General features: G+C 45.7%; 1 protein-coding gene across 4 annotated transcripts in view; it reads right to left on the bottom strand.

Moving 5' to 3' along the window:
* Fam71f1 (family with sequence similarity 71 member F1) overlaps positions 1-9,139 on the bottom strand; it is a 17,114-nt gene extending 7,975 nt beyond the window's left edge. For 3 of the 4 annotated variants that reach the window (XM_021191090.1, XM_021191091.1, XM_021191092.1), the window contains exons 1-4: positions 8,832-9,139; positions 7,493-7,677; positions 4,166-4,418; positions 1,516-1,637 (exon numbers count right to left, since the gene is read on the bottom strand). In XM_021191090.1, the coding sequence (XP_021046749.1) occupies positions 1,516-1,637; positions 4,166-4,418; positions 7,493-7,677; positions 8,832-9,080 (809 nt within the window). In that variant the 5' untranslated portion in view covers positions 9,081-9,139. The remainder of the gene's footprint in view (positions 1-1,515; positions 1,638-4,165; positions 4,419-7,492; positions 7,678-8,831) is intronic. The other variant, XM_021191093.1, reaches the window with a different exon arrangement.
* Between the last annotated feature and the right edge of the window lie 2,738 nt (positions 9,140-11,877).

The raw sequence follows: 11,877 nt of genomic DNA, 5'->3' as shown, positions 1-11,877 counted from the left end.
TGTCCTGGAACTCACTTTGTAGACCAGGCTGGCCTCGAACTCAGAAATCCGCCTGCCTCTGCCTCCCGAGTGCTGGGATTAAAGGCCTGCGCCACCACGCCCGGCTCATGTAAATCTTTCTTAATTGCAGTTTTCTGTATGTTATTACACATTGACGATACAATCTTTGGCGAAAGCTGTTAAATCTTTCCTGAGACAGTCAGTAATGCACACTAAGATCTGTTGAGATCCCATTCACATCTCATTCCCACCCTGATGAAATGCATGCTAAGCCCATGTTTAATCCCGACAGTACCTGGGTGAGGCTGGTACTATTATCTTTTAAGTATTATAGAACTGAAAGCCGAGGCACTGGTCTCTGAGCCTTCACCCACCCGGAGTGCCTCTAAGCTCTCTTGGTTCTCAGCGTACTACCCCAGCACCAGTCAGTTTGCCCCCGCGCTGCTCTAACTGGTGCCAGTTAGGACAAAAACCACTCTTCTTGGGTTGAGCTATAGCTGAGTGGCAAAACCTAGGGAGCTTGAGCCCTACATTCAATCCTTAGTAAACTGGAGTCGGGGTGGAGGTGAGGGGGATATATCCCTTCCATAGCCTGGAATGGTGGCACAAGTTTTCTTATATTTCCAGCACTTGGGAGGTGGAGGCAGGAGGCTCAGGAGTTCAAGATCATTCTTAACCACATAGGGACTTTGAGGCCAGCCTGGGCTACGTGAGACCGAACAGAGACACTTCTTTTTATCACTTTGTTTTTCTCTCCTGGTGATATTTACTAATCTATTTTAGGTTTTCCTTCTCTGTTTGTAGCCCAAGCTAGTCTGGAACTCATTCTGCAGCCTGGGCTACACTCAACTTTGAAACAATCTGCTTGTCTCGGACTCTTCAGTGCTAGAATGACAGATGTGAGTCACCACACCTGGCTTCCTGTCTCTCATATCATAGAGCATCATCAAATGCACAGGATGTTTCTTCAGAAATGGAGAAGACAGGCTTGAACCCTTGAGCATCCTAGGAGGAACAACCTTAGGATCAACCTTAGGATCTCTATAAAGTCCAGACAGAGGCCTAGTCAGAGGAAATGAAACCAGTATGCAGCAGGGTTTAAAGTCATGGTTATGTGGCTATGTGACTATGTGACTATGTGGTTATGTGGTTATGTGGCTATGTGGCTATGTGGCTCTGTGGTTATGTGGTTATGTGGTTATGAGACTATGTGGCTATGTGGTTATGTGGTTACGTGGTTATGTGGTTTTGCCTCTATAGAATCAGTTACTGGATTAGTATTTAGCTTTCATTCATCCATGTCTGTTACTCATTTTCATTGCTGAAGAAGTATTTTCCTTTCTATATAACTCTTCTGGAGTCCTGGGTGGAGACAGAGACTGTGGCAATGACACCAGGTACTGTGTGACAGTATATCACATCCCTAACCATGCTCCTTCACTGAGGGTCTTACCTCTGGGACCTCCTGGGCTACAGAAAAGGGTGGTATGGGCTAACCTGAGTTAAATCATGTACCTGTACTGTTTCTGCTGATGCAAGTCGGAAAAGATCTGGGAGAGAGCCTCGCTCTCCCCCTGGGCCATCAGGTGCGTGAGGCTCTCACTGGGCTGGAGGCCTTCTGATTTCTTCTGCACTAACTAAATGGAAAAGAACAAACAAACACAACAGGAGGTGAAGCCTTGGGCTCTCTGCATTTTCTTAACACCAAGCTTTATCTAGACTCTAAAACATCAAGACCCAAACTCTCCCAATAGGCAGCCATATGAGTCTATCAAGGAAGCAGTTTTCTTTGTCAGTATTTCGTACAAATATTCTTTGGTGTGTTGGAGGTAAGGCCCTCATTGTATACTTGCCAATGTACATTTAGAATGCTTACCTTGTTCATATGAATTTTAACAGCGAGTGCTACTTGTTTTTATACTTAAATGTATACCTTATGAGAAGCTAATGTTTAAAACACCAATTCCTTTAAGAAAAGCCCTATATGCAGTTGCTTTGTGGATATGAAGTACATTTGTAGCTGTTTATGTGTATGTGTGCATAGGTGCACATGAGAACACATGAGTGTTTTCCTCTATCGTTTTCTACTCCATACTCTATGACAGGCTTGCCCACTGAACCTGACTCTCAACTCTAAGACAGGCTTGCCCACTGAACCTGGTTCTCAGTAACTCTGCTGGGCAGCAAGTCCCAGGGATCTTCCCCAATGGGGCCTATAGATGCCCTGACCAGGAATCCACCTGTCAGGAAATTGGATTCACCTGAAGCCATATAAAGGAGATTGGGAGAATAATTATCCCACTAATAAATAATGTACCTTTACTTCCTAGAAGCACCCCTCCTGACATAGTTGCTTGCAGAACGTCACTGTTGAACACACTCACTTTTCCAAATTCTACCTCAGAAAGTATAACCTTTTCTTTTTTTATTTATCTGTTTGCTGTTGTTTTGTTTTGTTTGTTTTTTGTATACCAGAAGTCTATGTACAAGGCCCAACACTCTGGGTTTTCTCATGTTTTCTCTGAAGACTCCACCCCCCCCCCAAAAAAAAAAAACAACCCAAAACCTTTCTTAAGCTGTTTGCCAATCTCCATTGTTGAACACACCTGATTTCTTGGTGTCTGAAACAAAACACCTCCACAGTTCTAAAGCCATGCATGGTAGTATGTGTCTGCAATCTAATCATTGGAAGCTAATGCCGGAGGACCTGGAGTTGTTGGCCATTCTGGATTTTAGAGTAAGATCATGTTTCACAACAAAACTCCTACAATTACCAACAACAATGGATTATGTAGAAATACATTAAACAAAAGGATATTAATGAGTAAGGAGCTCGATGCCCCAGAAGTCAGGTAAAATCAGATGCAGTAGCTCATGGATGAAATCCCAGAGCTCCTATGGTGAGATGGGAAGCAGAGACAAGAGAATTCTCCAAAAGTTAAGGGTGCACAAAAAGCCTGGGGTGCACAAAGAATAACAAGGGATGCTGTCTCAAACAAGGTAGAAGATGAGGAATGCTTGAGGCTGTGCTCTGACTGCTACATGTGTGCCAAAGCATGTGTGCACTTATGCACCCATCCACACACACAGACACACACATGTGCAGGCACACAGACACACACATACACACAAAGACACACACACATATACACATAGACACCGACACACACATACATACACACACACACACAAGGACACACACAGACACACACACAAGGACACACAACATACACACACAGACATACACACACAGAGACACACACACACACATGGGGGGTGTCCTATGATTCCAACACTAAGACCACCTGAGGCAGGGAATTTAAAAGCAGTTTTGGCTACCTAAGACCCCATTCTTACAAAAACAACAATAAACAAACAATGGAATGTCTAAAATGTCTTTGTAAAGATGGAAAAGAGGTAAGAATAGCAAATGAAAAAACCAAAACACTCTCTCATGGGTGAGGAGATGGCTCGGCCATTAAAAGTGCTTGTTAAAGAATAAGGATCCGAGTTCAGATCCCTAGCATCCATGAAGAGAGCCATTACTGCCGGGCATACTGCTAACCCTAGCTCTGGGGTGGATGTAGGCCAGCGGACCAGAGGATTGCTGGGGTTTGCTGGCCTAGCAAAAATCCCCAAAGCTCCAGGTTCAGCGAAATACTCTATCTCAGAGGAATAAGGCAAAGAGCAATAGAGGAATATACAGGAAGTCTTCCTCTGGCCTCTGCATGCTCCTCACAGTGCATACAACACCTCCCCCCTGAAAAGCCTCTTTTGGTCTGACTTGGTAGAACATACCTGTCTGTACTTGGGAGCTGGAGAAAGGAGGCTCAAGATTTCAAGGTCAACTTTGGCTACATAATGAGTTCAAGGCCAGCTTGGACTATAGGAAACCCTATTTCAAAAAGTCAAACATACAAAAATAGACCTCTTGTCTCTTGTCCATTTTCACTGAATTGTGGTCAAAGCTGATGGTGGCATGAATGTGTATATTTACTAAAGCATATATACTTAGCAAGGGTTGTTCCGTGCTGATAAGAGCTACCGGGTCTGGAACCGAGTTAAAGCTGAGGGCACCTACACAGGACACTCGGCAGCAGCTGTTCAAAGGTCACCCTTCTCTGAATCTGATCTTGGCAGAAGACTAGCAATGGGGCCTTCTTACCTCAGTCTTTCCACCTGGACTGCAAAGGCTCTTGGGTACCAGGCAGTGAGTGACAAGGATGGTAGGGTCCTTGGTGGTGATGGACAGACCCTTCTGCAGAATTTGAACCAGGCGGGTCCAAAAGCGGAAGACAGTCTCAGGATGGTCGGGGTGGAGCTTCAGGTAGTAGATTTTCTCGGTGACTGTCCTCAACCGCAAGATGCGTTCCTGGTCGTCCCAGATCTGGAGCTCCACAAACTTCAAAGGGAGAATGCTAAAGGCATAGAAGACGATACGTGGATCACCCCATCGCTTCTGGTGTGTCTCTTCAAGGATGGGGAACTTTTAGGGGTAGGAAAGAGAGTTCTTGGCTAGTGGTGCTCAAACTCTGAGGAAAGGGGATTTCCTTGGGGTGCATAATTAAGATGCAGGATCTCCAAGTTAATCCCAAAGATTTAGATTCCCTAGATGTGGGCTGCAGCCCCAGCATCTGCTTCTCTTACCTGGCCATGATTTTCAGGCCAGCATCCAGGGATCCCGTGCCACAGATGCAGCTCAAGAATAAGGTGGTTGGAGACATGGGGTTTTGTCATTTCCTTCTTGATAATCCCACCCGTGTAGCTTGTTCATTCATTAACCTCCATGAATCCTAGACTGCCCAAAAGAGCTGGCTCAAGGACCTGGCTTAGATCTAGTATTAACCACCTGCAGGGGGCGGTACTTGTTACAGGTATACAAGCATCACAATGGGGAGCTCCAGCAGGAGGTAGCTTGGAGGAATAAGGGGTTTTCTAAACCTCTGGCATCCTCTAGAGATTCTTGAGATGGTTTGCAGATTGTGTAAGGAGGCCTTTGGTGTTGACTATCAAATGCTCCCAGAGGCTTGTTTGTCTGAATGCATGACCCCCGGCTAGTGGTGCTATTAGGGAAGGCTATGGAACCTTTAGAAGGCAAAGCCTCGCTGGAGAAAGGACTTCCCTGGGGGGAGAGCTTTGAGGTTTCATAGCCAGGCTTCACTTCCTGTTCTGTTTCCTGTTTAGATGCAATGTGATTGGTCAGCTTCCTGTTCTTACCACTGTGTCTCCCCTTCCCCATCGTGGTGAACTGTAGCCCCCACCCCCCACCCCCCTGTAAATCCAAATAAACCTTTTCTCCCCTCACCTGCTTTTTGGCTGGGGCGTTTGATCACAGCAACAGAAAGGAGAATGAAACAAAGTCCCCAAATCGAGCAGGGCAATTCTATCACAAACATCCTACTATGCTACAGCCTTATGTAGGACTTAGTCCATGGTTTTATAGAGGAAAATTGCAGCCAGTGACTTGTGACACAGAAATCGAGTCTAGTTAGTTGTACACCCAGGACTGAAGAGAGCTCGCCTCTTCCAAGCAGCTCCACCTACCAGGTCTCACTGCCTCATTACCGCTTACCCAGAGGCCCAGAGGTTTCCTGCTAAATCAAAAGAGTGAGGCAAGGAGGTAAATGTCCTTGGAGACAGGCCTCCACCCCTGTCCATGGAAAACTTCCCTTTGCTCCAAATCAGCTGTGCTTCTAGCGAAAGACCTAGCATGTCTCACCTGACTTCTGTGTGGGTTACATGCATGCATGCTCACAGTGTTTGCCCATGCATGTGCTTATGTGTGGAAGTTGAGTGTCAGTGTCTCTGTCTTCCTCTATTGATGGCCATCATCTTTAAAAAAATGTTTTTATCTTTATTTTTGAGACAGTGCCTCTCTCTAGAGAGCTCTGAGGGACCTGGAACTCACTCTGTAGACCAGGCTGGCTTTGAACGCATAGCGATTCACCCGCCTCTGCCTCCTGAGTGCTGGGTCTAAAGGCTTGTGCCACCATGTCTAGTTTAAAATTTTATGTGGAGTCTGTGTACATTGTGGGCATGTGCATGGGGATTCTGTGTGCGTGTATGTCTGTGAACCATATGTATACAGTACCCACAGAATCCAGAAAAGAATGTCTGATCCCCTGAGACTGGAATTACAGACAGTTATTAACTGCCACCAAGAGGAAGCCATGACTTTAACCATTGAGCCATCTCTCCAGCCCCCACCGTATTTTGTAGGGACAGTTTCTTTTTTTTAAAAATCTTTTCTTTTTTTTATTATTATTTTATTAGATATTTCTTCATTTACATTTCAAATGCTATCCTGAATGTCCCCTATACCCTCCCCCCACCCTGCTCCCCTGCCCACCCACTCCCACTTCTTGGCCCTGGCCTTCCCCTGTATGGGTATAGGGACAGTTTCTTAAGAAAGAAAAAGAGCACTTGTTGCTCTTGCAGAGGACTGGGAAATCACATGGTGATTCATAACCATCTGTAACTCCGGTACCAGAAGATTTGACACCTTCTTCCAACCTCCACAGGCCATGGGCACACACATGGTATTCAGATGTTCATGCAGGCAAAACAGTCGCATGCATAAAATAAAATTACTAAATCATTTAAGAATATTAAAAAATAAAGAGAAAGGTACCCCCAAGGAAGCAGGTAGGCTAGAGAGCTGGGGGGACAAGTCACTCAAAAACCTCCACCAAAAATGTCTGAGACATTTCTCACTGAACCTGGAGCCCACAGTGTTTCTTCTGTCTAGACGGGCTGTCACTTTCCAGTCCCTAGAATTCACCTCTCTTCCTCTACCCCTTAACCCTGGGGTTACACACACACACTGTACTCTGGTTTTTGCATGGCCTCTGAGGACACAAACTCAGGTGCTTATGTGCATCATGCCATTTTCCCACTCAGGCATCTCCCCACTCCCAACCTGTCTGCGTGTATCTGTGTTTGAGGAGATGTGCATGCACTTGCCTGCAGAGCTTATTGTATTAGTTAAGTTAGGCTGGGTGGGCTGCGAACGCTCATCTCCTCCCATCTCCCCCTCCCCAGTGCTAGGATTACACATGTGCACCACTACACCCATCTTTATTTATTTTTTTTTTAATGTGGGTTCTAGAGATAGAGCTCATGTTTGCATAGTGTGCTCTTTACTGATTGAACTCTCTCCCCGGACCCCACCTATTACTGCAGACTAGAGCAGTTAGTAGCTGGACATGAGAGTGCATATGTGTAATCCAAGCACTCAGAATGGGGAGGCAGGTGGATCAAGAGTTCAAGGCCAGCCTTTACTGCATAATGGGTTCATGGCTAGCCTGAGCAATAAGAGATTGTGTTCTTGTCAAAACAAAGCAAAACAAAAACCAACAAACCCCAAATCCCAATCAACATCATTGCAAAGATGTCCCAGTTTCACCCCATCTTGAATTTTAGTTAACGGGTAGCCTCCCCTCGGATCTGCCCTTTACCCGTCTGGTCCTTCATTCCCCTCTGTGTTGTTTACCTCTTCAGGTTGATGCTTGGCGCTCTGGATGGTTTGTTCCATGTCTGGCTCTGCCCCTGACGCCATTTGACTCTGGCCATAAGGAGGATGTTCGGAAGGGGAAGGCAAGGTACGGAGGAGGTCACCCCAAGGGCCATTGTGTTGGAAGCCTTATAGATTTCTTTCCAGTTTCTGCTCCTTCTGACCTGCAATGCAGCCCCCAGGCCCAGCCTGAACATTTGGCAAAAGCAGCAAGATGTTTTAGCTGGATTTCTTCACTCAGCACTAATTTTGTTTTTGATGGCTCTGCCTGGTCTAGAACTCACTAGGACCAGAGAGATCTGCCTGTTTCTGCCTCCCAAGTGTTGGGATTAAGGGCGTACTGTGGTAGCCACTTAGCTTCTTTGTGGGAGACGGGCTATGCTGTATTGTGGAGTGTTTGGCAGTGTCCTTAGCCTCTCTCTCCAGAGATGCTTATAGCAAACTCCCACCCAAATTTTGACAACTGAAACTGTCTTCAGACAATGCCAAGTATCCCTTGGAAATGAAGGATATTGCTGTGTTTTGACATGTGTTTTAATCTGTATTGGTCTAAAAACTTTAGTAGGGCTTCTGAGTGTTTATTATTATTATTGCTATCATCATCATCATTTTATTATTATATTTAAACAAAAAAGGGTCTTACTCTATAGCCCAGATTAGTCTCATTCTCAAGGGCATCCTCCTGCCTCAGCCTCCTGAGTGCTGCTGGCATTACAGACTTGAGCCACCAATGTGCATTTCTCCAATAGGACTTAAAGGGCCCACTATTAACACAAGAGCAAGAACAGCAATCCAGAAATTCCTTAGCATCCACTTTAGAAAACACCCATCCTCATCGCCCTTCTATTTATTCTAGGTTCTATCTGGCCCAAGGGGAGGTCAGGAGATAAAGGGGGATTGAAAACACACCAAGCACCCACTAGACCATGCACTTGGCTTGCTGTGTTTAAACAGATTTGTGCAGGTTCCATGCACAATGGTACCTCCCCACCAGTGAGCACAGCCTGCACTTTAAGCTCAGGTTTCTCTGGGCCCCTAGGTCCTATTCTTTGCCAACCAATACCGACTGCCTTAAGTTGGCCTCAGGTGACAGACCTGAGAATGACATAAATTAGGAGCTTCAATGCCTAATTCCCTAATGCCGGACCTCTCTCACTGAGACAGGAGAAACCCTGGTCAGCCTTGTGTCTCAGGCCCGCTAGCTCTCCTGCCTCAGTTTACCCTCCACTGCAGTTCTAGGGGTAACTCTTCTGCTCACATCTTGGAAACAGGTTTAGAAGAATCAAGCAGCGCTGTTCTGAATCACACACAAGTGTACCTGAACAAAGTTGCTTTCGAACACCACGGAGTTAGGAAACAGATTGAATTCTGGAGAATGAAGCATCTGGCAGAGTAGTCCTTCCTCCACTCCCAGGCCCACTCCAGGGTTGGTTTCCCCATCCACAGGCAAGAGGCCCCTGAACTTCTCCCAGGCATTCAAGGAAGGGAAGGTTGGATACGATCTTATCACTTTTACTGTCTTCTTCGATGTCCACCAAGACTTTCTAGGTGGAGCTGATGTCATCATGTCTGCACATGCTCAGGGGCCCTCTGCACTCTTGTCCTGGGATCTGTCTCTTCCCTTCTGATCATGGGCAGCTGGCCAAGGCCTGAGGGGCAGCCAGTCAGCTCACAATGATGAATGGATGACATCATGAAAAACCACAGCAGGCCTGCAAGAAAGAGAAATGAGGAAGAGCCTCCCATTTCCTCCTGGGCCAGTGATGCTCATGGCTGCACTTACTGACATCCCAAGTCCTTCTCAGGGGCCCCCTGGGAGCGTTCACTCGGAACTTGCTGGGAAATCCTGAGGCAGGCAGGAAGCAGGGACCTGCTAGGATGCTTCCTCCACTGCCCAGAAGCAAGCCCTTCCTGTCTCTCAGTCCTCTCGTGTGTGTGTGTGTGTGTGTGTGTGTGTGTACTAATGGGTGCAAGTGTGTCACAGCACATGTGAAAATCAGAGGACAACTTATGAAACTTAATTCCCTTCTATCAGACCATCAGGCTTGGCAGTAAGTACACGCCTTTATCTGCTCAGACATCTCCCCACTGAGCCATCTTGCTGGCCTCCTCCCTTACTCTTAGTGTAAACTATTCTAAACAGTAAGAAGAGCTGATGTCTATTCAAAACTAATTTCCAGAGCCTCACGTGATGTGATCACCCCCACTCCCTCCCCCCTGGCTTAGCATGTGAGCCTCATCCCCACCTCCCACACCCTGGCTTACGTGCAAGAACCATTTCCACTTCCAGGAGAGCTACTAGCGCCTGCTCTTTGGCTGCTATGGCTGGCTGGTTGCAGCTGCAGTTGTCTCCCTTCGGAGGTCAAAACTGAAGGAGCAGGAGCAATAATTAGTTCCTGACTACGAGGCTGACTATGGGAAGGTTCCAGCTAGGAGGGACAGCGTTACAAACCCATCTCAGTGATCGTGGATCTCCCCAAGAGCCAGAAGAATTAAAAAAAAAAAAAAATCTAAATTCCTGGGTGTGGAGTGGGTCAAAGAACCAAGCAGACTGATCACCATTCAGAGTCAACGTGAGGGAAAATGGTATTCTAACTTACAGACAATTCTAGAATTTGTTAATGTGTCACCATCAAGGTCAAATGCAAGAAATCTAGAAAGATGGTTTAGAAAAAACTATGCAAAGGACAGAACTGGATGTTATTCCTGTATTTCATCATAAAGTCAGAGAGGGGCAGAGGGACCCAAGGTTTTCCCAGCCTTGTTCCGCCAGCCCTCTTCCATAGCCACAAGGCTACACCTATCCAACCCCCCCGTCACAACCCCCAGAGTAGCAGTGAAATGTCTAACTCACATTCCTCATTTTCTTTTGCTTACTATGTGGGGGAAAATGTCCCCCCCCATGGTAAGATTCTTTAAGGATAGGGTCATAAACCATACCCCGTGGTTTGCATTCCCCTAGGAATTGAAAAACTGTGGTACAAAAGTAATAGCCATTGAAAAGCGGTGCTCCCTTTTCAGTTAGCACTGAAGCACTTTTGCTCCATGTTCTCACTAGCCTTCCAACCTCAGCGCTTTGAATCATCTTAATAACTATTTAACAGATGCTTGCAAATCTTAATACTTCTCCAATTTTTTTCTGTTAAGCACAATATTGTCTACAATTATGAAAAGAAGGAGGAAAACAGAAAGACTGAAAAATAACCTCAATATTAAACACTTTTCTTGGCAGGGCAGTGGTGGCACATGCTTTTAATCCCAGCACTTGGGAGGCAGAGGCGGGAGAGAATCTCTGTAAGTTCAAGACCAGCTTGGGCTCCAGAGCAAGTTCTAGGATAGCCAGGAGTACACAGAGAAACCAAATCATGTCTTGAAAAAACAAAACAAAACAAAACAAAACAAAAAACAACAAAAATTCTTCTAGACATACACAGTATATCCATTTGATATCCATTTTTTTAGTGTAGAATTACTTACATTTACTTGGGCATAGGCCATCTGGAATAGAGTACATTGTGTGGCTTCCCTTGCAGCTAGGTAAAGCCATGTGACTAGTCTATTACAGACATAAACTCAAGTGAACTTTTTGTGAGGAACCATTGTAAGGAGAAGGCACACCCTCTTACATAACCACCTCCCTCCCTAACTCTACCCTCCCCCTCCCAGAATAAATCTTTCATTCCAATGCTGAGCTGTGAATTTTTATGAAAAAAATTAGGAATATTTTTGAATGTATTTATTAGTTTGTATGTAGGTATAAACATGGGGTGCTGCTGTAGTGTGCAAGTAGAGGGCAAGGTGCTCTCTTCTGCCACCATGGGGAAGCAAGCACATTTCTTCACCTGCTGAACCATCCCCACAACCCAAATTTGGATATTTAAAATTAGATGGAGTCAGGATAGTGTTACTAATAATAAAATTCCTGCTCACTCTTCAGGAATGATTTTATAGCAAATGGCAGCACTATTTCCCAATAGTTCTAGATGATAAGGAAGTAAAGTTAATTTACAGGCTATCTGAGCCTCAGCATGGCAAAGGTATGGCTTCTGGAGAATGTAGTTGTGTACTCCAACACTAGAAAATGCTGCCTTGTGCTCCTCCTGTGTTACGTGGCACTAGTATTACCATGATCATCACTCTTTGCACATCTGATGATTGCTGTGGTGACTTCTGACACATTCTGACACTTGCTCAAAGTAACCAGAATATCTGGGTGTCCAGTTGGTTCTGGGTCCAGGCTTTGTGCCACTTAAGAAATGTTATTTTTAAACTTCCTTCCTTCCTTCCTTCCTTCCTTCCTTCCTTCCTTCCTTCCTTCCTTCCTTCCTTCCTCCCTCTCTCCCTCCCTCCCTCTCTCCCTCCCT

This window comes from Mus pahari, chromosome 2 (assembly GCF_900095145.1).
Source record: "Mus pahari chromosome 2, PAHARI_EIJ_v1.1, whole genome shotgun sequence".
NCBI classification, from domain to species: Eukaryota; Metazoa; Chordata; class Mammalia; order Rodentia; family Muridae; genus Mus; species Mus pahari.
The sequence above is the reverse complement of the archived record's forward strand: the minus strand, read 5'-3'. Positions and strand labels throughout refer to the sequence as shown.